At 45.5% G+C, this 27,096-nt stretch overlaps 1 protein-coding gene across 11 annotated transcripts in view; it reads right to left on the bottom strand.

Annotated features, from left to right (window-relative positions):
- Window positions 1-27,096, bottom strand: part of dop1a (DOP1 leucine zipper like protein A) — a 254,369-nt gene that overhangs the window by 72,859 nt on the left and 154,414 nt on the right. For all 11 annotated transcript variants that reach the window (XM_085982096.1, XM_085982093.1, XM_085982095.1 and 8 more), the window contains 3 exons: window positions 22,912-23,171; window positions 19,701-21,732; window positions 7,701-7,812 (listed from right to left, as the gene is read on the bottom strand). In XM_085982096.1, the coding sequence (XP_085838222.1) occupies window positions 7,701-7,812; window positions 19,701-21,732; window positions 22,912-23,171 (2,404 nt within the window). The remainder of the gene's footprint in view (window positions 1-7,700; window positions 7,813-19,700; window positions 21,733-22,911; window positions 23,172-27,096) is intronic.

The raw sequence follows: 27,096 nt of genomic DNA, 5'->3' as shown, positions 1-27,096 counted from the left end.
ATTGCCGAGTTCTGATGTGTGCCTTCTGCAAGCAAGCCTCCCATTTGTTAGGCAAAGTAGGAAAACCACCTTGTTAAATGATACCCTTATTTCTGTTATACATCACTGCAGTTGTCGCATATCAATTTTCAGAACACCACAGCACTGAAAAAATGACCCAGGTTGAGGTGAAAGGGCTGGTTGCAGAATGCTGCTGTTGAATTGAAACAAAACATTTTTTCAAAATATTGCTCTCTGCCAACTATTGAAGCACAAAATGAGAAATGCCATCAGATTATCATCAGTTTGTACGGTTAGCATATATATGGATACATAAAACATTTTTACTGATGTGTGCGTGAATTTTTGTGCTGATAGATGGAACCCACCAGTGTGCCTCAGCCCCAAACTTCAGAACACCGCTTCCACTTTCCACTTCTAACAGCAGCCATCCTTTGAGTGAGACACCCAATTTAGGGACAGTTAGCCTCAAATGAGGAGAGGTTTTGTGCTATGAGCCTGTAGATCAAGACTGCCTAAATTCATGTCAGTCAACAAGGAACAGGACAATATCAGTCTGGGCTGGGTTTGAACCCAGAGTCGAACCCATTGTTTTACCCACTCCCATGAATTTAATTCAGCACATTCATGAGCATCCAAATGTTCACATTACCCACATAATTTAAACTCTGTAGTGATTTGATAATCACAGTGAAAACGTGCCAATTAAGGCACTTATTATGATACTATTAAGGAAAGGAAAGATAGCCAACAAATTTAAAGAACCCAACTGTGTCTCAGTGGGTAGCACCCTCGCCCGAGTCAGAAGGTTGTGGGTTCAAGTCCCACTCTGGGTAGGAAACCTTGAGAGAGAGAGAGAGAGAGAGAGGGCATTCTGAATAAGTGAAAGCAGAGGTACAATGGCGTTGGCATTTCACAGGGAACAGTTGATAGATAGCCTGACAGAAAACAGGCACGCCTGGGGCGACGGACATCCTAAGGATTTGAGAGGAGTGCAATGGGGATTATGATTGTATTCTCGGCAGGCTCTCTGAAAACGTCCAGAAACACAAACTTAATCTAAAAAGCGACTGATGTAAGTTGGCCTACGGGGCACACTTGTGTGCCTCACAGTTAAATAAAAAAAACAAAGAATTGAAGGAACAGGTAGACAAGTTACAAAATGAAAGCAGAGGTTGGCAGGAAAGCATTGCCGCCCTGCACAATCAGTTACAGTGGGAACAGGAAGCACATGACGGAGCACGTTATACGCAGAAAAAGCTGGAACTAATACTGGAACAAAATATCAAGTCACAGGCAGAAAATACCAGACTAGGTGGAGTTAGAAGATGCAAGGGGGGCTCTGAAGGAGTTAGACCGGTGTCAAACCGTCGCCTCCCCCAAAGCAGACCACGCCCCGTGTTTAGCTAAAATCGACAACTTCAGGCACAAATCGGCCAACAGCAGGCAGTGGTGGCTGCTGTCTCCAAAACCAGAGCAAGAGACCCCGGCCCTTGTTGGGACAATATAGATGAGAACCTTGCCCCCTCTGCTCCATAAAAGGACAGCAAGACAAATGAAAAAATACCAGTGGGTGTGGTTACCCGAGCCAGAACTGCGCGCACAGGACTGACCGGGAGGAGGCCAAAGGCCAACCATCCATGACCACTGATGGTGAGGGAGAAACCATCACCACAACTACGCATAGGTCCCTTACCCCCGTTGAGGTCAGGGCGCTAAAAGATGACCTGGGGACGATGGACATGAACACCAGCTCCCTCGACCTCATGTAACGGTGGAGAATTTCGAAGGACGCTCATCCAGAACTAGAAAGGAACGACCTTAAGCAGGTCCTCCTTGCTGCGTGTTTCTCGGAGTGAAGACAAGGGATGGATCAGGTAATCCTGCTCGAGGGCACGGTCGGGAATACTGAGGCTAGCCTGTGCAGAATGCTGGGGGAGCAGGGCATCGACTTCCACCAAGTCCTGGCCAATACGAAACAGAGCCCTACCGAAAGCCTGAATGCCTTCGCAGATAAGCTCCAGAACATCTTCCGGTGCACTAGGGATGGTAGAGGGAACCACTCCGATTGCCCGGGCTTCAAAACCCTTTTTTTTTTTTTTTTTGAACGGCCTCCAACCATTAGTCTGTAACACGCTGGGCGTTTACATCACCAAAAACACACCCTGGGAATAACTGCGCACCCACTCCGGAACTGCTTGGGAACAGACCCGTGCCAATGTTCCCTGAGCACCCACTAAAGCTAAGGCTTAGGCTGTCAAGGGCCGACTACTCAGCCAGAGATCAGGGCCCTCTAAAACCCCTGCGCCAGAGAAGGGTGCACTGCTTTAATTGATACCACCTGGGCCACTATGCCCGTAGCTGCCGCAATAGGCGCATTATTGAGGCCGACAGAAACGGTGATCCCCGCTATCCTCCGAGACAGATGGGTCCCGACCCTGTCGCACAGCAGCTGGAGAGGATGGAGGCAGCAATAGAGGCCATGCAGATTAGTCAGGGTACTCAGCCGGTTGCCACAGTGCATCAGCAACCCGGGCAAATGGCTCAAGATCCCCACTGACTCCAGCAGGCCTCTCGGGGAGAGGCGATTTCCCCTCTCCCATAAGGTAGTGTTGGGAGACTGGTAGTCCACACTGTTGATACTGGAGGCCGTCAACAATTAATGTTAGTTGACTCTGGTTCCTCCGCCACCATCATTCATGATCCCCACCCCACCCCGACGAAGGGCGTGCCCCAAGCTTTATCAGGCTTTGACAATTCAACCCAGACAACTATACAAGGATCCCTTCCCCTACAGTTACACATAGATGGGGTTCGAGTCAGTCATGTCTTCCATTTATATGGCCATGCATAATGGGCAGGGACTACTGGGTAGTGATGTGCTCAAAGGTTATCCGACAGTAACTGATTATGCCAACAATTGTATCTGGTGGAACCTTAAAAACAGACCCTACTCCAGTGTCTAGCGCGCACTCAGTATTCGTGATTAAAAAATCAGAGGAGTACGGACCTGCCACCTCTAATGACCCAGAGGTACAGGCGACCCTAGTCGGTGCCGGGTGTATTCGCAACCCATAAACATGATTGCGGAAGCATGACCGGACCCGAAGAAATTAACAGACCGGTACATACTCCAGTGAAGCAGTACTCTTACCCAGCCGAGAGTATACCGTATATTCGAGCCACCGTCGAGTCATTGTTAAAGCAGGGTGCTGTTCGCAGAGGCACGTTCACTACTAACTCCCCAATTTGGCCGGTTAGAAAACCGGATGACAGCTGGCAACTGACTATTGCAAACTCAACTCAGTCACCCCTCGTGTGCCCCGGTGGTCCGAGAGACACTCATCCTACTCTCCCAGATTCCATGGGGCAGTACTGTCTTCTCCACCCTGGATATCTTCAATGATTTTTGGAGTATCCCAGTAAAACAAGAGAATCAATTCAAAAATAACAGAAAATGCTGGAAACACTCAGCAGGTCAGGCAGCATCGTGGAGAAACAGAGTTAACGTTTCAGGGTGATAACCCTTCGTCAGAACTGGAAAAAGTTGGAGAAGTAACAGATTTTTAAGCAAGTGTGGGACAGCGAAAGGGAGGAGGGGAGGAAAGAAGAAAAGGGAAGGTCTGTGATAGGATGGAAGGCAGGAGAGATTAAAAGACAAAAGGGATAATGGTGCAAGGCAAAAGGGGATGGTAATGGGACAAGATAAAAAACAAAAGATGACTCTAGATGAGGTGTAAATGGCAATGGCAGAATCATCAACAGCTGCCATGCCAGAGAAAAAAAATAGGGGCAGAGGTTATGGTCTGAAATTGTTGAACTCAATGTTGAGTCTCGAAGGCTGTAAAGTACCTTATCGAAAGATGAGGTGCTGTTCCTCGAGCTTACATTAAGCTTCATTGGAACAGTGTAAGAGGCCGAGGACAGAGAGATCAGAGTGGGAGTGAAGCGGAGAATTAAAGTGACAGGCGACCGGAAGCTCAGGGTCACGCTTACGGACTGAATGGAGGTGTTCCGCAAAGTGGTCGCCCAATCTGCGTTTGGTCTCCCCAATGTAGAGGAGACCGCACTGTGAGCAACGAATACAGTACACTAAATTGCAAATACATGTAGTAAATCACTTTCACCTGGAAGGCGTGTTAGGGGCCCAGGACAGTGGGAAGGGAGGAGGTAAAAGGGCAGGTGTTGCATCTCCTGCGCTTGCACAAGGTGGGGCCGTGGGTAGGGGAAGGGGTGTTGGGGGTGATTGAGGAGTGGACCAGGGTGTCGCGGAGGGAGCGGTCCCTTCGGAATGCTTTGTGGGGGGGGGGGGGGGGGCGGAGAAGACATGTTTTGGTGGCGGAGGATGATCACTGTCGGACCGAATGTTATCAACTCTCTGCTGTCCTTACTATTGTATACGCGGAATAATTTTTGTACTACCGACAGTAAATCCTTGCTTTACAGCAGCTTATTTCAAATCTTAGATGCGGTGTTGTGAAAACGAACGGGGCCCGTCTATGTAGGCAAAGTTAGAGCACACTCCCACTCCACAGAACCGCTCGCCAAAGGTAATTCAATGGCGGATAAGGCCACTATAGATGCCCCCATGTGGGAAAAGCATCAGGAACCTGGCCCGTTACCTGTATCATCTGTAAGCCACTGACCCAGTCACTGACCCAGCCTCCTTGCAGGCCACATACGACCCTTATTCAATTGTCATTGCATGGCATCAGCAGGGTCGGCCTTTGCCAGTTCTGACCCCTTGGGCCCAACTCACCTCCCTCTATCTGCATGCAACCGGCACCCGGACACCCATCCTCATGTACGGTATTGCCCCTGGGTTTTGCATTGCCTGCATACCCCCGGCTATGGGAAGCAAGTTATTTGAATTATTGCATGCTCACCCCGTAGGGGGTTCTTATTCAGCGAATGCCACCCTGGAGAAACTATCCACCGTGGCCTGTAACCGGGCTGTAAAGAGGAGTTTGAGACCAGGACTCAGAGGAGTCTTCCATGTCTCCAGCATAACCCGGGCAATCATTCCAATCGGGCACTACTGCAAGAACCCACCCCCACCGGACGGGCCCTGGACACGCATTCAGATGGATTTTATAGGCCCTCTCGCAATGGCACCCTCGGGCTACAAATACTGCCTGGTCCTGACAGACAAATTCACAAAATGGCCTTCCCCTGTAAGATGAACTCCACCCTCACTGCAGCGAGACTGTTGTTGTGTGAGGTGGTCTGCAGGTGGGAAATGACAATCCAGGTAGATAGCAACCAGGGGTCACTTTACTGGGAAAGTCTTCTCAGAACTCCAACAACTCATGAAAATCACCCATAAGTTGCACGTTGCACATCACCCACAATCATCAGGGGGTGGTGGAAAGGGGCAACCGAACCCTTAAAACAATGCTGAAAAAATTCCATGCAGACCGCCCCACACATGTTACCCATGTGCCTGATGGCCATGACAGCAACCCCACATAGCACCACAGGTACTTCACCTTACCAGGCTCTGACAGGACGGTTAATGAGGACACCTGCCCACCTCCTCACTCCATCGCTCACCCCACTCTTACAAGGGACGGCCAACCAGAAATGGCTAGAGTCAATGATAGAGCACATTCAGAAGACGAATGAGTTCATGGCACGGCACGCCGGGAAAAGCCAACAACAAATCAAAAAATAGTTTGACAAAAAGGTTCGGCCATTTGAGTACCAGGTGGGAGATGTGGTCATGGTCCTAAACTATTTAAGAAAGGAGCATGCCTTTGAATCCAAGTGGGTGGGACCCTACCTAATTGTGGACAGAGCCAGCCCCGCTGTGTACTTGATCCAGATCCCGGATAAAAAGGGAAAAGAGACCCAAATGGTACCACGTCAATCAGCTAAAAACTGCAAAAGAATAAATACTCCACAATTTCTGTTTGCAGATCGATATAGGATGGCTCAACAAAATGAAGAAATATAGCAGGAAATCCAGAAGCTGGGAGAACGAGACTGGTATGAGCCAGTCTACAACATTAGCCAGACTCCCTGGTTGAGAATGCTTGCTTTTATTCTTGGTGACAGCTGAAGGGTTTGTGTTGCTGATTCCAATAATTTTGGTATGTTACCTACAGTGTCTGATTAAGAAGTTAGGGAAGTGGGCCAATAACCTAGAGCTAGCAACATTAGTCAGGAGCCGATTATAAAAAGTCAATAAGGATATTTCCTTCTCAAGGTGGGGCATTGTAAGAAATAATGGTCCTATAGAATCATAAGAAATAGGCTTCTCTAGTTAAGGGAAATTCTTCAGCAGGCTGCCTGAGCTGACACAGAACAATGTTAATCATGCTAGAGAAGGGTTTTCACAAGGGCTCGTTATGAGGCCAAGGACATAACGTAGAAACAGGCCTTTGTGTAGGCATGACTGGGCCTGATAAGAGGTTGGGAAAGGAGCCTCGTGATCTACATATCTAAAACAAACTGTCTGGGAGAAGGTAACAGGATGTCCATACAAGAGATAAGCAAAGGAATGATCTCATGGGACTGGAGCCTAGGTTGGGAGGGGTCCACCTTGGGTATTGATTCCCCTGTAATTGAACAATGGAATGGGTAAATGCAATTAAACGAATGATTGACATGTGGTACCCACCGACCCTTAGTATATAAACGGGCAGTCGAGAAGGGAAAAGAGGACAGCTCCCCGAGGTGGATCCATGCTAGCTTCGGCTTAACACCTCAGCCAGCCTCAGAGGCGACCGAAGAGGAGGAGATCGTTACCGCAGGCTGCAAAGATCAAGTCGTCCTGCCTCAAACATCCGATTTGGGCCCAGTAAACCGTTCTCACCTGTTACGAGCCATATGTCTACTGTGTCTATCCTGATTATGTGTTGTATTTGAACCGTCGCTCCTCAATAAACCGCTCGTGACTCCTCGACCCTTTAGCAAATCTTAATTATCCCCAGTGTCCTGGCCAACTTCACTAAATCAACAACACAAACAGATTACCTGGTCATTATCACACTGCTGTTTGAGAGAGCACACTGGTTGCCGCATTTCCCACATTACAACAGTGACTACACTTCAAAAGTACTTAATTGGCTGTAAAGCGCTTTGAGACGTCCGGTGGTTGTGAAAGGCGCTATAGAAATCCAAGTCTTTCTTTCTTTTGATTGAGTTTAGGCTCACTCTCCCATGGAGTATTCATTTAATCAAGCAAGCCATTGACTGTAGCATACAAACATCAAGAAATTAAGTTATTTGGCTCCCACACAGAAATTGGTTTTATACAGGAGTACTAAAACTCAATCAATAATACAAAGTAGGAACAGAAATGCATCAAGTGGGAATCTGTGCAAATGATGAGCTACATTGGGTCCAAAAGGGTGGCAAAGAGAGTATTTTAGTTAATTGGTTACTAAAATAATGCTGTGGTAGCCAAACTTTGTATAGAGGCAAGTAAAGATTAAAAGAGAAAAAAATGGCGAGGATGGCCATTCTTTGATCAGTCTGCATTGGATTCTCATTCCGTTTACTGCAATTCTAATATTGCCATTTTCTTTCCCTCTTCAGTTCAGGCTGTATTTTTCTGGCTCCATCTTTTCCTTCCCCACTTCATTTTTTTCTTTTTTAATCCCAATCTCTCTGTAGCCCCATTTCATTTTTCTCTATGTTGTGCAATGCTAGCATTTCTTTATTTTTTTGGTGCTTACACTGAATCTGCAACTCACCTGGTGATATTGTATGGAAGGGTCCAACAGACAGTAGTGAATAATTGTGGTCATTCCTTCAAGGAGAGCGAGAATCATGTCTGGGGCAATGCTTACTGCCATCCAAGTGGGCCTTCGGAAAACCAGAAAAAGTAGATTAAAAAAGTTTATTGTAGGCTAGCACTTTTAAAACACCTAGAAAAACACTGCTACATGTAAAATAAATTACAAGCTTGAATCAGCATCAGATTACAGTGAGGTTTGTATGGCACTGCATTCACTGACTGGATTTAGGAGGTTGCTTAAGTTTTACCTCCAGTCCAATTGATGGTATATTTCAAATAGTTTTTTGATTTTTTTTTAAAAAAGGTTAAATTGGAATATTTGGTGGTAGATCTTAAATTTCAATCTACCCTGTATTAAATTACTGGAATATCCACAAAATTAAGATATAATTGTTGTTACCTGTGTTTGCTACAACCAAGCAAATTGAATAGAAATATAGAGTAAGCCAGGTTTTATTGTAGTTTAAGTTTCCAATTATCTATGGATACAGCTAGTCATGTCTTTGAACTTCCCTCACTACTCCCATGCTCCAAGCACACCCTTCGACATTCTGTTCCCCCTTTCTATATCCTCGCTGTGTTGAAATCAAGTCCCTTTGCTAAGAAAGTGGTTTTTTCATGGGCCACATTTGGAAAAATTCCAAAATTTAGCAGTTTGCTCGCCACTTCCCACCCCCCCGCCGACTTTGTAGAACATGAAGCTGGTGAAAAACATATGTCCCTACACTTCTCACCACTCACATAATACAACAGTTTCAACGGCGTTGTTGGCACCCGGTGCCACTGTTGCAGCCTCGCTGTTTTTGGTATTAGAAATTGCTTCAGGTTCCTGGGGCATTGGGAGCAGATCTGGGGCAGTAGGAACCTGTGCAAGATGGACAGGTTGCACCTCAACAGGGCTGGGATCAATGTCCTCATGGGTAGTTTAACTAGTGTTGTGGGGCAGGGTTTAAATTAATTTGGGAAGGGGTGGGGAACCGGAAGAAACAAGGTGCACATAGTTCTGGGAGAGACGAACAGCATTAGACTTAAAGAGTAGTTCAGAAATAGGAGCGATCAGATAGAGGAGAAATACTGAGGAAGGATGTTCTTGCCATGGAAGGAGTGCAGCGAAGATTCACCAGGCTAATACCTGGGATGGCAGGAATGACGTACGAGGAGAGATTGGGTCGATTGGGCTTGTACTCACTGGAGTTTAGAAGATTGAGAGGGGATCTCATCGAAACCTATAAAATTCTGTCAGGCCTGGACAGACTAGATGCAAGAAGGATGTTCCCGATGGCCGGGGAGTCCAGAACTAGGGGTCATAGTCTAAGGAGAAGGGGTAAGCCATTTAGGACTGAGATGAGGAGGAATTTCTTCACCCAGAGAGTGGTGAACCTGTGGAATTCTCTACCACAGAAGGCAGTGGAGACCAATTCATTAAATATATTCAAGAAGGAGTTGGATATATTTCTTAAGGCTAAAGGGATATGGGGAGAAAGCAGGGACAGGGTACTGAATTTGGATGATCAGCCATGATCTCATTGAATGGCGGAGCAGGCTCGAGGGGCCGAATGGCCTACTCCTGCTCCTATCTTCTATGTTTCTATGTTAACAAAGCAGCCTAAGGCGAGATTGGCGTGCATGTGCGTAAACGCACAGAACTTGGCAAAAAAGGTTGGCAAGCTGCAGGTTGTCACCTGGGATTATTATGATATAGTGGCAACAACTGAGACCTGGCTTAAACAAGGGGAGCAATGGGAACTTAATATTCCTGGCTCCAATTAATTCAGGAAAAATTGTGAAGGAAAAAAAGGAGGGTGGGTAGTAGTATTGATCAAAGATACTGTTACAGCCCTGGAAAGGGATGATGTACTTGAGGGTTCAAAGATAAAATCTATTTGGGTAGAGTTAAGGAACAGAAGATGATCTGTGGTGCTGCTGGGGGCAGACTATAGGCTCCCAAATAGTGAGCAGGAGATAGAGGGGTAAATCTTCCAGCAGATTTCAGAAAGATGCAAGAACAATAGCGCAGTAATAATGGGCGACTCCTACCATCCTACTATAGACTGGGAAAATAACAGTGCAAAGAAGAGGGCAAGGAATTCTTGAAATGTGTAAGAGAACTTTCTAAATCAGTATGTTTCCAGGTCAAAAAGGAAGTGGTGCTGGATCTAGTTCTAGGGAATGATGTGGGGCAAGTGGAGCATGTCTCAGTGAGAGAGCATTAGGGAAACAGTGATCACAATATCATTAGGTTTAGGGTAGTTATTGAATAGGACAAGAAACAATCAAATGTAAAAATCCTCAATTGGAGGAGGGCTAATTTCAGTGAGTTGAAAATGGATCTGGCTCTGGCGGCTTGAATTCAAAGATTGGCAGGTAAAGCAGGAAATGACCAATGGGAGGCCTTCAAAGAGGAGATAGTTTGCGTACAGACTAGACACATTCCCATGAGGGGGAAAAGATGGGCACCCATAGCTAGAGCCCCCTGGATGACTAAAGATATAGAGATTAAAATTAAAATTAAACAGAAAAAGGAGGCTTATGATAAATGTCAGGTTCATAATTCAGCAGGAGAACCAAGCTGAATACAGAAAGTGCAGAGGAGAACTGAATCAGGAAATAAGAGGGGCAAAGGGAGAGTATGAGAATAGATTAACAGGTAAAATAAAAAGGGAACACTAAAGTCTTTCATAAACATATAAATAGTAAAAGAGTCAAAGGAAGGTTGGGGCCGATTAGGGACCAAAAAGGAGATCATCTTGTGGAGGCAGAGGGCATGGCTGAGGTACTAAATGAGGACTTTACATCTGTCTGCATGAAAGAAGAGGATGCTGTCAATTTCACAGTAAAGGAGGTGGTAGTAGAGAAACTCAGAATAGATAAAGTGGAGGTACTTAAAAGGTTGATACAAAAGCAAAATACTGCGGATGCTGGAAATCTGAAATAAAAACAGAAAATGCTGGAACTACTCAGCAGGTTAGGCAGCATCTGTGGAGAGAGAAACAGAGTTAACGTTTCAGGTCGATGACCCTTCGTCAGAACTGTTCAGCTACAGTTCAGAGGGACCTGGGTGTCCTTAGTGCATGAAACACAAAGTTAGCATGCAAGTACAGCAAGTAATCAAAAAGGTAAATGGAATGTTGGCCTTTATAAAAGCAGGGAAGTCCTGCTACAACTATACAGGGTATTGGTGAGACCACACCTGGAGTACTGCGTACAGTTTTGGTCTCCTTATTTAAGCAAGGATATACTTGCATTGGAGGCAGTTCAGAGATGATTCACTAGGTTAATTCCAGAGATGAGGGGGATGACTTATGAGGAAAGGTTGAGCAGGCTGGGCCTATACTCATTGGAATTTAGAAGAATGAGAGGTGATCTTATTGAAACATAAGATACTGAGGGGGCACGACAGGGTAGATGCAGAGAGGATGTTTCCCCTCGTGGGGAAATCTAGAATGCGGGGGCACAGTTTTAGAATAAAGGGTCGCCCTTTTAGAACTGATGAGGAGGAATTTCTTCTCTCAGAGGGTCGTAAATCTGTGGAATTCTCTGCCCCAGAGAGCCGTGGAGGCTGGGTCATTAAATACATTTAAGATGGAGATAGACAGATTTTTGCAAGATAAGGGAGTGAAAAGTTATGGGGAATGGGCGGGGAAGTGGCTTTGAGCCCAAGATCAGCTATGATCTTATTCAATGGCGGAGCAGGCTCGAGGGGCCAAGTGGTCTATTCCTGCTCCTATTTCTTATGTTCTTAAACAGCTGAGCACACTGGATACAGCAAGGGCTACGGGCCCAGACAACATTCCGGCTGTAGTGTTGAAGACTTGTGCTCCAGAACTAGCCACGCCTCTAGCCAAGCTGTTCCAGTACACCTACAACACTGTCATATACCTGACAATGTGGAAAACTGCCCAGGTATGTCCTGTCCACAAAATGTAGGACAAATCCAATCCGGCCAATTATCGCACTCAGTCTACTCTCAATCATCAGCAAAGTGATGGAAGGTGTCACCAATAACCTGCTCACTGATGCTCAGTTTGGGTTCTGCCAAGACCACTTGTCTCCAGACATCATTTCAGCCTTGGACCAAACATGGACAAAAGAGCTGAATTCCAGAGGTGAGGTGAGAGTGACTGCCCTTGACATCAAGGCAGCATTTGACCGAGTGTGGCATTAAGGAGCCCCAGTAAAACTGAAGTCAATGGGAACCAGGGGGAAAACTCTCCACTGGCTGGAGTCATACCTAGCACAAAGGAAGATGGTTGTGGTTGTTGGAAGCCAATCATCTCTGCATGAGCACCTCAGGGCAGTGACCTAGGCCCAACCATCTTCAGCTGCTTCATCAATAACCTTCCCTCCATCATAAGGTCAGAAGTGGAGGTATTTGCTGATGACTGCAGAGTGTTCAGCGCCATTCACAACTCCTCAGATAATGAGGCAGTCTGTGCCCGCATGCAGCAAGACCTGAACGACATTCAGGCTTGGGCTGATAAGTAGCAAGTAACATTCGCTCCACACAAGTGCCAAGCAATGACCATCTCCAAAAAGAGAAAGCCTAACCACCTCCCCAAGACATTCAACGGCAATACCATCGCTGAATCCCCCAACATCAACATCTAGGGGTTTTCCATTGACCAGAAACTTAACTGGACCAGCCACATAAATACTGTACCAGAGGACTGGAGAACAGCTAACGTAGTACCATTATTCAAGAAGGGTAGCAGGGATAAACCAGGAAATTACAGGCCAGTGAGTCTAACATCTGTGGTGGGGAAATTATTGGAAAAAATTCTGAGGGACAAAATTAATCTCCACTTGGAGAGGCAAGGATTAATCGGGGATAGTCAGCATGGCTTTGTCAAGGGTAAATCATGTCTAACAAATCTGATCGAATTTTTCGAGGGGGTGACTAGTGGGGTGGATGAGGGAAATGCTGTGGATGTGGTTTACATGGACTTCAGTAAAGCTTTTGACAAAGTCCCGCATAGGAGACTGGTCAAGAAGGTAAGAGCCCATGGGATCCAGGGTGCCTTGGCGCGTTGGATCCTAAACTGGCTGAGTGGCAGGAGGCAGAGGGTGATGGTCGAAGGTTGCTTTTGTGACTGGAAGCCTGTGTCCAGTGGGGTACCTCAGGGATCGGTGCTGGGTCCCTTATTGTTTGTGATCTACATAAATGATTTGGATGAAAATGTAAAAGGTATGATCAGTAAGTTCGCAGATGACACGAAAATTGGTGGGGTGGTAAATTGCGAGGAGGAAAGCCTCCGGCTACGGGACGATATAAACGGGTTGGTCAGATGGGCGGAAAAGTGGCAAATGGAATTTAACCCTGAAAAGTGCGAGGTGATGCATTTTGGACGGACAAATAAGGCAAGGGAATACACAATGAGTGGTAGGACCCTAGGAAGTACAGAGGGTCAGAGGGACCTTGGTGTACATGTACATAGATCCCTGAAGGCAGCGGAGCAGGTAGATAAGGTGGTTAAAAAGGCATATGGGATACTTGCCTTCATTAGCCGAGGCATAGAATATAAGAGCAGGGAGGTTATGATGGAGCTGTACAAAACGCTGGTGAGGCCACAGCTGGAGTACTGTGTGCAGTTCTGGTCGCCTCACTATAGGAAGGATGTGATTGCTTTGGAGAGGGTGCAGAGAAGATTCACCAGGATGTTACCTGGGATGGAGCGCCTCAGCTATGAAGAGAGGCTGGACAGGCTGGAGTTGTTTTCCTTGGAGCAGAGAAGGCTGAGGGGGGACCTGATTGAGGTGTACAAAATAATGAGGGGCATAGATAGGGTAGATAAAGAGGAACTTTTCCCCTTAGTGGGGGGGTCAATAACAAGGGGGCATAGATTCAGGGTAAGGGGCAGGAGATTTAGAGGGGATTTGAGGAGGAACTTTTTCACCCAGAGGGTGGTTGGAATGTGGAACTCAATGCCTGAAAGGGTGGTGGAGGCAGGAACCCTCAACATTCAAGAAGCATTTGGATGAGCACTTGAAATGCCATTGCATACAAGGCTATGGACCAAATGCTGGAAAATGGGATTAGACTGGACAGGGATGGATGGGCGGCGCAGACACGATGGGCCGAAGGGCCTCTTTCTGTGCTGTAAAAACTCTATGACTCTATGACAAGAGCAGGTCAGAGGCTAGATATTCTGCTGCGAGTGTCTCACCTCCTGACTCCCCAAAGCCTTTCCATCATCTGCAAGGCACAAGTAAAGAGTGTGATGGAATACTCTCCACTTGCCTGGATGAGTGCAGCTCCAACAATGCTCAAGAAGCTTGACACCATCCAGGACAAAGCAACCCGCTTAATTGGCAACCCATCCACCACCTTAAACATTCACTCCCTCCACCACCGGCGTACCGTGGCGCCAGTGTGTACCATCTACAAGAGGCACTGCAGCAACTCACCAAGGCTTCTTTGCCAGTACCTCCCAAACCCACAACCTCTACCACCTAGGACAAGGGCAGCAGGCGCATGGAAACACCACCACCTCCAAGTTACACACCATCCTGACTTGGAAATATATCGCCGTTCCTTCATCGTCACTGGGTCAAAATCCTGGAACTCCCTCCCTAACAGCACTGTGGGAGTACCTTCACCACACAGACTGCAGCGGTTCAAGAAGGAGGCTCACCACCACCTTCTCAAGGGCAATTAGGGATGGGCAATAAATGCTAGCCTTGCCAGCGACGCCCAGATCTACATTCCAGGAACAAATTTTTAAAATGTCCGACAAGGTGAGTCACGTGCTCACTGGTGATTCTATCAGGAACATATCATCTGTGAAAAAGAGTAATGGCCAGAACAGACATTGCGCTGCCATCCCATATGATGCTATCCACATCATTGGAGAAGACATCAAATAGGATGGGCAACAGTGAACAGCTTTGCTCTTTTGAGACAGAAGTTCAGTGGGTTTCTCACCACCATCTTCTCGAGGGCAATTAGGGATGGGCAATAAATGGTAGAGGTTGTGGGTTTCTCACCTTTCCGTACATGGATCTTTAGAGTTGGAGCATACATCTCAAGATAAATTCCAAGATTTGGCTTTGGACTCCCATAGCTTCTAGCTTAGGCATTACGAGGGACACAAGGTACACGGTTGAAAGCCTACAAGAATGTATGAAACGTAGTGGGGTTTCCCCAATCCTTGTGACGTATGCAATCTCGTATAAAGGCACAGCATGTCCTACATATTTATGACTGCCTGTTCCTTGCGGATTGCTCCACCACAGTCCTCCAAAGCAACTGATACTCATGTCTTGACAATTTGAATTTCCACTTTAAAAGCCGCTGAAAAAAGATTCCTTGGTACTGTGGAGGCTCATCAGGATCCTCCAGCTTGTGCACAGAAACCACAACTGTACTTTAGAACACTGAGGGTATGTGCGTCTAAAACAATCCTATTCCTGCACCGTGACAGTAGGATCTGCTGCTGCGCCATGGTAAGGTCCAGGCCATGGCCTGGTCAACCTTTACTGGTTGGAAAACAGAATCTCAGTGGGCATTGGTTGGAGGAGGGGGACCAGTAGTTGAGCAGGTTCAGCTGAACCAGTTACATTAAAAGATGGTGAAAACCACAAACCTGTCACAACACCTAAAGTACTTAAATAACCTTTTGATCAATGATCCTTCACATAAAGCTGAAACCAGATCCTTGAGTATTTTAAAACAGTCTGAAGGTTGAAAAACCTGCTGTGTTGATATTTTTCGTGACAGTAGCTAACGTAGAGGTTCCATAGACTCTTACAGCACAGGAGGCCACCATTCGGCCCATCGCGCATGTGCCGGCTCTTTGAAAGAGCTCTCCAATTAGTCCCACTCCCCCTGCTCTTCAAGTATTTATCCAATTCTCTTTTGAAAGTTACTACTGAATCGGCTACCACCATCCTTTCAGGTAGTGAATTCCAGATCCTAACTTGTTACGTAAAAAAAATTGGCTCTTTTGCCAATTACCTTAAATCTGTGTCCTCTGGTTACCGACCTTTCTGCCAGTGGAAACAGTTTCTCCTTATTAACTCTATCAAAACCCTTCAGGATAGACTTTGATAATGTCCATGGTCACTAGAGAAGCAGCTTGGAGGGATCCCACAAAAACTTCCAGACTGATGTGATCTTTGCAAGATCTGAAAGAAGGGGTCTACCCTGTGTATTTAGAGCTTTGGTCTAACAAGATGCTCATGGGCAACTGAACATTAGGGTTTTTCACACTCCCCACTGCCCGTGGATAGATGGGTATGATCTTAAGCAGGTGCTTGGTCTCCACTGGTTACGGGGTTCCAGTCTGTCTCATTGTGGCCAGGATAACGATTTTATAAAATCACCAATTGTCTAATACTCTGATTCCCCCACATACTGCTGGAGAAAGCTGACAGATTCGAAAATTCTCCTTCCCAGAGGGAGATGCTATCAATGAAAATGCAGCAATAACAACTTGTATTTATACAGCGCATTTAACGTAATAAAACGTCCAAGATGCTTCACGGGAGCATTACCTAACAAAATTTGACACGGAGCCACGTAAGGAGATAGTAGGGCAGATAACCAAAAGCTTGGTCAAAGAGGTAGATTTTAAGGAGGAAAGAGCGGTAAAGAGGAGTGGTTTAGGGAGGGGATTCCAGAGTTCAGGGCCTAGGCAGCTGAAGGCACGGTCACCAATGGTGGAGCGATTATAATCAGGGATGCTCAAGAGGGCAGAATTGGAGGAGCGCAAATAGCTCAGTGGGTTGTAGGACTGGAGGAGATTACAGAGAAAGGGAGGGGCAAGGGTGAAAATTTTAAAATCGAGGCGTTGCTTAATCGGGAGCCAATGTAGGTCAACGAGTACAGGGGTGATGGGTGAACGGGACCTGGTGCGAATTAGGATACGGGCAGCAGAGTTTTGGATGAGCTCAAGTTTATGGAGGGTAGAAAATGGGAGGCCGGCCAGAAGTGCGTTGGAATAGTCAAGTCTGGAGGTAACAAAGGCATGAATGAGGGTTTCAGCAGCAGATGAGCTGAGGCGGGGCGGAGTTGGGCGATGTTACGGAGGTAGAAATAGGCGGCCTTAGTGACGGTACAGATATGTGGTCGGAAGCTCATCTCTCAGTCAAATACTACACCAAGGTTGCAAACAGTTTGGTTCAGCCTCTGACAGATGCTAGGGAGAGGGATGGAGTCCGTGGCTAGGAACAGAATTTCTGGCGGGGGACCGAAGACAGTGGCTTCGGTCTTCCCAATATTTAGTTGGAGGAAATTTCTGCTCATCCAGTACTGGATGTCGGACAAGCAGCATGACAAATCAGAGACAGTGGAGGGGTCGACAGAAGTGGTGGTGAGGTACAGCTGGGTGTCGTCAGCGTACTCGATGGGCAGCATGTAGATGAGAAATAGAAGGGGGCCAAGGATAGATCCTTGGGGGACACCAGAGGTAACGATGCAGGAGCGGGGAAGAGAAGCCATTGTAGGTAATTCTCTGGCTATGACTGGATAGATAAAAATGGAACCAGGCAAGTGCAGTCCCACCCAGCTGGACGACAGTGGCGAGGCACTGGAGGAGGATGGTGTGGTCAAACGTGTCAAAGGCTGCAGACAGGCTGAGAAGGGATAGTTAACCATGGTCACAGACACACAGGATGTAATTTGTGACTTTGATAAGTTGCAGGGGCAGAGACCTGATTAGAGAGATTCAAACATGGAGTTCCAGGAAAGATGGGCATGGATTTGGGAGGTTACAGCACGTTCAAGGACTGGAGAGGAAAAGGAGGTTGGAGCTGGAGCAGCAGTTTGCATGGACGGAGGGGGTCAAGGGTTGATTTTCTGAGGAGAGGGGTGATGATGGCAAATTTGAAGGGCAGAGGGACAGTATCCGAGTAGAGAGAACCATTAATATCAGCTAACATGGAGCCCAGGAACGGAAGTTGGGTGGTCAGCAGTTTGGTGGGAATAGGGTCGAGGGAGCAGGAGGTGGTTCTCAAGGAGCTTGCAGACATAACACCTGTCCCTTTGAGTAGATGTGGGTTACCAACCCCACAGATTTAGGAGTACCAAGCTGCTTTCCTAGGTGATGGTCTGGGAGGCTTTCCACTGCTCCTCAAAGGACTATTTACACATCTTGAAGCAGTCCAGTCCAACTAGCATCAGAGGTGACAACAAAAAAAGCTGGAAAAACTCAGCAGGCCAGGCAACATCCGTGGAGAGAGAAACAGAGTCAACGTTTCAGGTGGAAACCCTTCGTCAGGACTGAGAAAAAAAGGCAGGAAATGAAACAGATTAAAAGGCAGTTTGGGGGCTGGGAAATGGGGGAGGGGATGAAAGAAGAGACATTAAGAGATATTCAAGATGAGACGAGATAGTAATAGGACAGGTAAAGAAACAGACAATGGCTCTAGATGAAGTGTGAAATGCACTGGCAGAGTGAAAGACAGCTGCCATGTGGGAGAGAAAAAAAAAGGAAAAGGCACAAACCAAAAGTGTGGATAAAAAATATAAAAATATAAACAGAGGCCGAGGTTATGATCGGACATTGTTGAACTCGATATTGAGTCCGGAAGGCTGTAAAGTGCCTAATTGGAAGAGGAGGTGCTGTTCCTCGAGTTTACGCTGAGCTTCCGTGGAACAATGCAAGAGGCCGAGGACGGTGAGGTCTGAGTGGGAATGGAACGGTGAATTGAAATGACAGGCGACCAGAAGCTCGGGGTCACCCTTACGGACTGAACGGAGGTGTTCCGCAAAGCGGTCACCCAATCTGCGTTTGGTCTCCCCAATGTAGAGGAGACCGCATCGTGAGCAGCAAATACAGTATACTAGATTGCAAGAAGTACAAGTAAATCGCTGTTTCACCTGGAAGGGGTGTTTGGGGCCCTGGACAGTGGGAAGGGGAGAGGTATATGGGCAGGTGTTGCATCTCCTGCGCTTGCATGGGAAGGTGCCTTGTACTTAAGTTTTCTTTTGATGTAGATGATGTATTGCACGGGCCAGTGCCAAAAGCAGCATAACACTGAAGCACTGCCTAGCTGGGCCACATTCTGTGCTGAGTGCAAAAATTCCAGTTTGTGCCTTAATCCTTGTTTGATTCATGCTCTTTTCTTGTTTGCTATCTATAAGACCAAGTGTGGTGCATAGGGTTGGCTGCTGGTGCTGCCATACAACCTAAAGAGCAAGGTATGTCTGTCCCAAAAAGGACAATCTAGTATGTTATTTTCATTAGCCCCTGGAAAGCCTGTAAAAGAAACACAAAAATTGAGCTTCCGGTTGCCTGTCATTTTAATTCTCCGCTCCACTCCCACTCTGACCTCTGTTCTCAGCCTCTGACACTGCTCCAATGAAGCTCAATGCAAGTTCGAGGGACAGCACCTCATCTTTCAATTAGGCACTTCACAGCCTTCTGGACTCAATATCGAATTCAACAATTTCAGACCATAACCACTGCTCCCATTTTTTCCAGACAGCAGGTGCTGGTAATGATTCTGTTCATTTAATCTCTCCTGTCCTCCACCCTATCACAGACCTTCCCTGTTGTTCTTTCCTCCCCTCCCCCTTTCCCTGCCTCTGTACCTGCTTAAACCCCATTACATCTCTAACTTATTCCAGGTTAGAGGCCTGAAACGTTAACTCTGTTTCTCTCTCCACAGATGCTGCCTGGCCTGCTAAGTATTTTCAGCCTTTTCTGTTTATATTACAAAAATTGGACAGGCTGCCTGAAATAATGATGTCTGGTACTCTGACTAATTTAACCTGCTGCAGGAGAGACGTTAAATTAATCACAAACCTTAACCAAGGAAAAATGAGCTGTCGAATTGGATAAGCAGGTTTTATACAACATCTACCTGCATAGGACAACATTTTTATGTACATGCTCAGTAGATGGTTTTCCCCAGAACCTATTAAGCCAGGCTATACTCTGTGCGAAATGAAGAATAAATCTAACCGAAAGCAATTAAACATATCAAAACAACTCAAGGCTTTTATAGTACATACCTGCTGTTTGACATTTCAGACTCGTACTTATACTGATGGATTAGGTTGTCCAAATTTCGGCAAAGTTGTAACGTCACAGCTGTCACCACCCTCTGCAGCACTTTGCCCATGTATGGAAGAGCTGATGTTATCAACCCAATCCACTGAGGGTCCATTTTACAGGAGAAGGGCTGATTTAATGCCTTAATTACAGCAGAGATGAACATTCCCTGAGAAGTAATTGGTTGGGAGTGTAGATATTGTAAGGAAGTCAATGGCTGCTGTGGATTGCTATTCTCTAGATCGGAGGTGACAAATTCATAGCCGGTTTCGCTATCCTCAGATGCGACCATCACTCTGTGCTCCAGGACAATCAATCGCTGCACCAGTTTTAGTAGCTGAGTTTGCAATGTGCTGCAATTGTCAATTTCATCCTCTGAAAAGTTGATGATACTGTCCTCAGATAACCCCTCTTCAATGGCCGTTACATTCTTCCCAGCTGTTCTCAGATGGTGCCATTTCTGTGCGCTGAAGATAGAGGAAAGCAAACAGTGGAGGACTACCTTCTGAACCTTACATTTCAGCAGCATGTCAGATATAAAACTGGCAAAGCCTTTAGCTGAACTTTCAGTCACTTTTGCCAGCTCAGTAAAAAGTAAGGTTAGGATCTGGATGCTGACAATTTGCAAGTTTCGGTTTCCAGAGAGGTCCTGTTGAGTCACTTTTACATGGGCTGGGTAGTAGCTCCTCAAGAAGTACAAACAGAGAGAGATAATGATCTCGATGTACATGGAGCTACGGAAAGCATGGCTGGAATCGAGTGGGATGTGACTGTAGAAGTCCCTGCCCATGACGGAGATTCGGTGTCTGGCCATGAGGTTCTGGAGTAGCGAGAGCTGTGGAGTGTAGGTATTATTTACACTAGTGGTGGAAATGGCGCTCACAAATCCTACTGGATTTGCTTTCAAGATAGCTTCAACAGCAGATAGAGCATGTAAAGCCCTTGTGGAGTCACACACTTGAAGATAGAGCAAAACATGCTGGTATAAAGGATGGATATGAAATTTTGAAGTTTTCCAGATTCCTGGAGAGCCAACATCACTTTCAATTTCAGAAATCTCACCCTCACCGCAGCTATACCAGTTCTCCAGATCCAAGCTATCGCCAAAGAACACATTAGGTGGTTTCATTTTTTCATTTTGTGCCTTCTTTTTATCAACTTCCTTCTTTTTGCTTACTTTTATTTTGGGCTTGGCACCAGGTGGTTTAGGAAAATCTTTGAAGCCAACTTCTCTGTCAGACAGTTTCTCCATCATTTTCCCATGTTGTCCTAAATGGTTACCAGTTGGGCTTCTCTTTAATGACTGCACCTCTTCTGCAGAGAGACTGTATTTAGGTGAAAGATCCTCAGATATTGCAATGGATGGTGAGGATCTGGGTCTACTTAGGCTTTCAGACATGGTCCCAATGCCACCATCAGTCGACGCAGACACACTTTCAGGACTGACGCACTCAAACATCCCATTCAGGGGACTTCTAACATGTACGCTTTTAGTTGCACTTTCGACAGAACACTCTGCTGGTTGTATGCTAATACTTGATCCCAATACATTGGTTTCAGTCTGAGCCGGAACCTGACACTCGAGATTTTCAGACATGCCTTTTAATCTATTTACAACACTGCTGACCAAGTCTGAAACTACTTGCTGCACAATATCATCCACGGACTCTTCTGACCAAATTTGTGAATTCTCATTGGTCTTGGCACTGCTCATGCTCAGTGGTTCTGCCTCATAACTGCTGTTGTCTCCTGTCGAGGACTGGGAACAGCCAGATTCAGAACTATGGAGGATTTCTGCCTGTTGCTCCTGTAGATCGAAGTCGGACACTCCAAATGGTAGGGTCTCGCTACTTGTGCTCAGCATAGACAACCTGTCACTTAGAGGGTTCACTGTAAAGCTGAAGTTCTCCATTTCTTCTACACCTAAATGTTTGCCAATAGTTCCCTTAGAAGCTGGGTGTTTTCCAGAGTCAAAAGATAGGTGTCCAAAAACTATGGGATTAACAGTAGAGAAAGAAAGTTATCTTTAAACATGATTTTCTTAAGCCAAGCTTGTTAAAGAGCTCTAACATTATTCACTTGTTTAAACAGAAATCAAGTCTTGAATAATTAAGCTTCAAATGACATGTTTTACACTGTCTAATTCCCACCTGCAATAATTTCCCTAGAGGTTTACTTGCAATTTAGAAATACAAAAACTACAAATGAGAATCCAGTGTTACTTTTGAACCCTGTGTCAGCTGTGGCTCAGTTGGTAGCACACTTGCCTTTGAGTCAGAAGGTTGTGGGTTCAAGTCCCACTCGAGACTTGAGCGCAAAAATCTAGGCTGACACTCTCAGCATAGTGCTGAGGGAGTGCAGCGCTGTCAGAGGTGCCGTCTTTCAGATGAGACGTTAAACTGAGGCCCTGCCTGCTCTCTCAGGTAGACGGAGAAGATCCCATGGCACTATTTCGAAGAGCAGGGGAGTTATCCCTGGTGTCCTGGCCAATATTTATCCCTCAATCGACATCATAAAAATCAGATTATCTAGGTCAGTATTGCATTGCTGTTTGTGGGAGCTTGCTGTGTGCTAATCGGCTGCCCCGTTTCCTACATTACAACAATGACTACACTTCAAAAAGTACTTCATTGGCTGTAAAGCGCTTTGGGACGTCCGTGGTCGTGAAAGGCGCTATAGAAATGCAAGTCTTTCTTTCTTGCCACTTCCAATAAGTCAGGTTTAATTTAATTTTTCATGATTATTCATCAACATTACAATAATCAAGTGAACAAATTGGCAAACTGAACACCTCAAGTCAGCATGGAACTCGATAACAATCTTCAACTGTAAACTGTGGTACCAACTGGGGAAAACCTTTAAATATCTGAAACCACTTTTTTCTGGTTTGTTTTTTTAATCTTGAACAATTAGCATTTAACATAGCAAAAGACGCTAATGTGCTTCACAGTTGGGAATCCAACCTGAGGTGTGGGATTAGGAGCGAGAGCCAAAGGTACTATCAGAGAGGGAGGGTTTACGGCGAGGAGAGATTTACTTTAGGTTACACTTCAAAATAGTTAAAATTCATGCAGCCCAGATCAATGTTATGAAGATTTTGTTAATTAAATAAAATTCAAAACACATTAATAACCTGACTTTTCACATAACACTAATTAAAAGAATACTCACCATCTACACCATTAATTCCTTGCACGCAATTATCTCCAACTTCTTCAATAGGAGTATTCTTGGATTTATTTATGTGCCTCTCTATTTGCATGCGTTGCACAGAGATACGCTGTGTTTTTGGATGGAGGAGCAGCAGAAGCAGTGGTTCAAGGATCCTTGCAATGTCATGTCTCTGGATAACCTGGTTCAGCCAGGCCTGAGCCACTGAACAAGTGGAGCCATCCATGCTGCTCAGGCTATCGAGCATTATAAAGAGAGACCTGCAAAAAACAAATTTAAGCACAGAGTTATACTTTGGAAATGCCCAAATAGCCCACAGATTCGCAGAGATCTCAAGATGAGCTAGAATCCAGTAGCAAACCATAGCTAACGGCCAGCTCTGGCAAAACAGTGGGCTGCAATGAATTAATGGGCCGGATTTTGCGGTCAACAGCGAACGAATGACACTCACCATTCATTATGCTTACAGCTGCCCACAGACTTTTCATGGGCTTTTGCGCAGCAACTTACGGCCACTGGGAGTCCGGTACAGCGCGGCTCCTCTACAGGGGATGTGTGAACAGGGCAAGCAACAGCGCGTCTCCTCAACCAATCAGATTGAAGAATCCTTACTGAGGCACACAGTCTAAACCAGGAAGTGCACGTTAGAATATTTATTTGAATGTAAATTCATGTACAGAAAGTGAAATAGAGAGGGAGAGAAAGATGGGATGGAGAGAGACAAGAGTCAGAAAGATAAAGTAAAAACATATTATTTTATAATTTAAAAAAAAATCTCCAATAATAATTCAAATCTGAAGGAATGAGCTCCACACTTATGAAAGTAAATTTTCAGGGCCAGAGAGGTTGTTTGGTAGCGATTACGATTTATCAAGCTGTTAAAAATTCACTTACACTTGAATTAACAAGCCCCAACTTTTTCTGGCATGTTTAGTGAATATCTGGTGGGCAAGTACTGCAACTTCACGTCCCACATGTGTTTGAATGCCGAATATCCTGGCGAGATACCGGTGTAGCAAAGCTTGTGGAGGAGCAGGGCAAATCAGACAACTTCCTGATTTCCACGTTTAACTGCACATGTGCAGTTGCCAGAAGTTGCTGTCCAATTTAATCCTTAATAATGGCGAGTGCTGATAGCCTCGCTGTTATTCCTACCGCAAAATCTGGGCTAATGTGTTTTGAATTTTATTTCAATAGTCGGTTGGATCAAATAATGGAGTGCCGGTTACTGCTTAGCTATTGGAAGCAAAAGCTGCATGTTCCATCACCACCAAGTCCCAGTGGGTAAACACACTGCCTGCTAAGTATTAAGCCATACAGACCAGAATGTCCTAGAACTGACTCAGACTCAGAGTTAGGTCTCAACCAGGGCAACAGTCAAAACACTTCCCCATGGATTATGGAACGGAAGTGAATCCTGCTCTTGATCACGATCCAGTAATCCTTGCTGGAAAGTGTGCATGTGTGAACAAGAACTTGTTATGCTCAACTGTAATGTCCCCCACTGTTGACTATCTCATCAACACTTGTTGTTTAGTCTCACATGAAGAATGGCCAATTGGTACTGGAGGGCTGCCAGTGCCTGTGGAAGTGTACCCAGCAAGAGTCAACACCTTCACAATTCAACATTGTGATTCTCATCATTGTAACTGCCCTTGTAGTATCCTGAAGATGTTGACTTCAATTCTAGGTGCCTTGATGTGTTAAAAGTCCAAGTGCAATACTGAGAAGCAGGCTTATCCATTACCATTACGAAGGATTTTGGCAAGAGGGTGTACCTATTGCGGAGTTAACTCCCTCTGCAGGGTGTTCAATGATAAATTAATGTAGGCTGCAGCTTTCCCTCTCTACAACCGTTTCCCTTTGGTCCCAGAAATTCATCTCATAGCTTGGTCATGGATTTTGGGGAAGAAGCCAATAGAAGCCCGAAATTAGAGTCTTAAACTTAAATAAAGCCAATTACATAGGCATGAGGGGCGAGTTGGCTAAGGTAAATTGGAAAAATAACTAGAGATATGGCGGTAGATAAGCAGTGGCTAGCATTTAAAGAAATATTCCATAATTCTCAACAAAAATACATTCCATTGAGAAACAAAAACTCGGTGGGAAAAGTGATCCAACTGTGGCTAACTAAAGTTGTTAAGGATAGAATTAGATTGAAAGAAGCAGCTTATAATGTTGCGAAGAATAATAGTAAGCCTGAGGATTGGGAGAGTTTCAGAAACCAAAGGATGACCAAAAAATTGGGGGGAAAAAGGAGAAAAAAATAGAATGAGAAAACTAGCAAGGAGTATAAAAACAGATTGTAAGAGCTTCTACAAGTATGTAAAAAGGAAGAGAGTAGCAAAAGTAAACATTGGTTCCTTAGGAGGCTGAGACAGGACAAGGGAATAAGGAAATGGCATAAACGTTAAACAAATATTTTGTATCCATCTTCACAGTAGAAGACACAATAAGCATAACAAAAATGGTGGGGAACCAAGGGTCTAATGAGGGTGAAAAACTTAGCATAATTAATATAAGTAGAGAAATAGCACTAGAGAAATTAATGGGACTAAAAGCCGACAAATCCCCTGGACCTGACGGCCTACATCCTAGGGTTCTAAAAGAGGTGGCTGAAGAGATAGTGGATGCATTGGTTTTGATCTTCCAAAATTCCCTAGATTCTAGAACGGTCCTAGCGGATTGGAAGGTCGCAAATGTAACACCGCTATTCAAGAAAGGAGGGAGAGAAATAACAGTGAACTATAGGCCAGTTAGCCTGACATCAATCGTCAGGAAAATGCTGGAATCCATTGTTAAGGAACTGGTATCAAGTCACTTAGAAAATCATAACCTGATTAGGCAGAGTCAACATGGTTTTATGAAAGGGAAATCGTGTTTGACAAATTTATTAGAGTTTATTGAGGATATAACTAGCAGGGTAGATAAAGGGGAACCAGTGGATGTAGTATATTTGGATTTCCAAAAGGCTTTCCATAAGGTGCCACATAAAAGGTTATTGCACAAGATAAGGGCTGATGGGGTTGGGGGTAATATAGTGGCATGGATAGAGGATTGGTTAACGGACAGAAAACAGAGAGCAAGGATAAACGGGTCTTTTTCAGGTTGGCAGGCTGTAACTAGTGGGGTGCCGCAAGGATCAGTGTTGGGATCTCTGCTATTTACACTCTATATTAATGACCTAGATGAAGGGATCGAGTGTAATGTATCCAAGTTTACTGATGATACAAAGCTAGGTGGGACAGTAACCTGTGAGGAGAACAAAGAGTCTGCAAAGGGCTATAGATAGACTAAGTGAGTGGGCAGTAAGGTGGCAGATGGAGTATAATATAGGGATATGAGGTTATTCACTTTGGTAGGAAGAATAGAAAAACAGAATATTTTTTAAATGGTGAGAAACTTTTAAATGTTGGTGTTCAGAGAGAATTGGGTATCCTCGTGCAAGAAACACAGAAAGCTAGTGTGCAAGTACAGCAAGCAATAAGGAAGGCAAATGGCATGTTGGCCTTTATTGCAAGGGGTTGGAGTATAAGAGTAAGGAAGTCTTACTACAATTGTACAGGGCCTTGGTAAGACCACACCTGGAATACTGTGCACAGTTCTGGTCTCCTTATCCAAGGAAGGATGTACTTGCCTTAGAGGCAGCGCAACGAAGGTTCACCAGATTGATTCCTGGGATGAGGGCTATCCAATGAGAGATTGTGTAGAATGGGCCTCTCTGGAGTTTAGAAGAATGAGAGGTGATCTCATTGAAACATACAAGATTCTGAAAGGGATTGACAGGGTAGATGCTATGGGGCTGTTTCCCCTGGCTGGAGTGTCTCGAACTAAGGGGCATAGTCTCAGGATAAGGGGTAGGCCATTTAATACTGAGATGAGGAAGATTTTTTTCACTCAGAGGGTCGTGAATCTTTGGAATTCTCTGCCCCAGAGGGCTGTGGATGCTGAGTCTTTGAGTATATTCAAGGCTGAGATAGATAGACTTTTGGACTCGAGGAGAATCAAGGGATATGGAGATCGGGCAGGAAAGTGGAGCGGAGGTCGATGATCAGCCATGATCTTATTTGAATGGCGGAGCAGGCTCGAGGGGCCGTATAGCCTACTCCTGCTCCTATTTCTTATGTTCTTATAGCTAGGAGCTCTGAATCATGAAGGAGAACCGGCCATGCCTTATGAGAGTGG

The sequence above is a fragment of the Somniosus microcephalus genome, chromosome 3 (assembly GCF_052327205.1).
Source record: "Somniosus microcephalus isolate GS21.2 chromosome 3, FLI_Smic_1.0, whole genome shotgun sequence".
NCBI classification, from domain to species: Eukaryota; Metazoa; Chordata; class Chondrichthyes; order Squaliformes; family Somniosidae; genus Somniosus; species Somniosus microcephalus.
Note: the sequence above shows the minus strand (reverse complement) of the source record. Positions and strands in the feature narration are given on the sequence as shown.